This window comes from Lactuca serriola, chromosome 8 (genome assembly GCF_051521515.1).
Source record: "Lactuca serriola cultivar US96UC23 chromosome 8, Lser_US96UC23_V15, whole genome shotgun sequence".
Classification (NCBI taxonomy): Eukaryota; Viridiplantae; Streptophyta; class Magnoliopsida; order Asterales; family Asteraceae; genus Lactuca; species Lactuca serriola.
This window is the reverse complement of record NC_136415.1, coordinates 214,792,854-214,794,795: the sequence shown is the minus strand read 5'-3', so window position 1 is coordinate 214,794,795 and position 1,942 is coordinate 214,792,854. Positions and strand designations below refer to the sequence as shown.

At 36.3% G+C, this 1,942-nt stretch overlaps 1 protein-coding gene across 1 annotated transcript; it reads right to left on the bottom strand.

Moving 5' to 3' along the window:
• On the bottom strand, positions 1 to 1,496 carry LOC145070960 (uclacyanin 1-like). Its single transcript, XM_079017908.1, has 2 exons — positions 1,255 to 1,496; positions 1 to 557 (listed from the first exon to the last, which is right to left on the bottom strand). Exons 1-2 carry the CDS (start codon positions 1,430 to 1,432, stop codon positions 163 to 165), a joined length of 573 nt encoding a protein of 190 aa, XP_078874034.1. The 5' UTR covers positions 1,433 to 1,496; the 3' UTR covers positions 1 to 162.
• Positions 1,497 to 1,942: the final 446 nt, after the last annotated feature.

Below are 1,942 nucleotides of genomic sequence, written 5' to 3'. Positions count from 1 at the left end.
TAAAATGAAAATACAATCTTGTAACAAAAAAAATGTTATAATACACAAATAAATGTAAGTATATTGCTATAATAGATCAAACAACGACAACAAGATCTAGCATAGACTATAGAATGAACAAAACACAACCAAAAGGTCTCAAATGCATTTTCTAAAAAGATCTTAGAGGGATAATACCATCATCACGAAGAATCCAAATCCAAGTAAAGAACCAACGGTCATCTTTACAGTGATAGCTGATGAGGGAGCGGGAGGGTTTATGGTCTGTGGTGGTGGTGGTGGTGAATCACTCGGGGGAGCATTTGATGGTGTGGTTGGGGTGGAAGGAGGGGTGGTTTGTGGTGGTGTCGGCGCTCCTGCCACCGTTATGACCTCAACCTTCATTCCTTGGCTACAATGATTACTTCTACCACAGATAAAGTAGCGGCTTACGGTGGTTGTAAGTGGGATTGTGGTAGGGCTAGTAATGGCGGTGGAAATAGGACTTGACGATGAACAAGAATCATAGTCCGCCTTAGACACTTCAAGCACATCGTGAGAAGGTCCATATTGGAAAACTGCAATAGCCAAAGACCACCGTTAGAATGCTGACATGGGCTAGTAAGGGTCGTATCAAAAGGTAAGGCAGCATGGGCGATGGCTCAAGGCCTCCAAATTTTCGAGGCCCGTTTTTATGTATCAATTTATATTATTTTAGAAATTAAAAAAAAACTTTTGGTATTAAGTCGTCACAGGTAGAGACAAAAAAGGTCTTATTTTTTTTATTTTGTCTGGGGCCTCAAATCGGCTTGAGTCGGCCCCGAGACTAGCCTACTCTGGCTACCTATATTAGTGTATGCATGTGCATACCATGAAGTTTAATTCATATTATCATATACCATCTATCATGTCCCATGAGTGTGGTTATGTACAAAAGAAATGCCATTAAAAATAAAAATAAAAATAAATCATATAAAGCATCGTTTCTTTTTTATTTTCAAAAAACATTTCACAAAATGATAGCATATATGGGGAAATGAAACCGAAAGATAGATGAGTCATGTCTATTCAAAAAGTCAAAAAGATTTATCGCCTCATGTCTCGGACTTTTTCTATTAGATGTTTTTTTTCTTTTGTTATAAAATCAAAAAGAAACTTTCATGTATAGCTTACAAGCTTAAATCTCTACTAAGTCAAAAGAAAAAAAACACACACACACACATACATAAACACACACTAAACGTAAATGATGTTATATAGACTTGAATTTGTTACCTAAATTGTCTCCTACTACAAACGTTTGGGATGTAGCCCACGTTTGCATATCAGTAGACACGTCCCACCCTCCACTCGGAGCTCCAACAGTGTGATCCACCGCCATCGCCAACTCCAAGAGCATTGCAATAGCAACAAACCCCATTAGTGTTCCTCTCATAGTCGCCACCTTAGTCATCACCTTTTCTTGAGAAAACTAGTTATTTTCCAAGAAAGTACTTATAATTGGTTATGAGATTTGGCCTAGTAAAACCATATATTTATAGAAAGATATGGGAGGGGGGAGTATGAAACCATCCCAAATTGTTTATTGTTCTAAGTTTCTTTGAAGTTTTCATTCATGCATTATTCAAATGGTGTTAGTTGAAGACTTGGGCGATGGCTTTTTTCTCCATAAAAAATTTGAGAAATGACACCATACTTGAGAAAATTTGAGAGGATAAATGAGGACACTTTTTTAATAAGTTTAGATTAAATGTGGAAACTCATATTTGTCTACTATATTACATCGTTCTTTTTACATTAACTTAAAAAGTTCATATATAGCTTAGATTGAATTATGTAAAAAAAAGTGACAACACTTTATATTGAATCGCCTGTTATGGTGGTGCTGATTTGGTAGATAAAGATGGAGTTGTTGACTTTGTTTTGTTCTATATGAAATGTTTGTTGACTTGGCTTCCGGAAA

What these genes read in the sequence shown, in the direction of transcription:
- LOC145070960 (XM_079017908.1), bottom strand. Translation starts at nt 1,432, where the DNA reads ATGACTAAGGTGGCGACTATGAGAGGAACACTAATGGGGTTTGTTGCT. An exon ending in TGTAGTAGGAGACAATTTAG is followed by an intron (nt 558 to 1,254) that starts GTAACAAATTCA and finishes TGGCTATTGCAG; the next exon opens with TTTTCCAATATGGACCTTCT.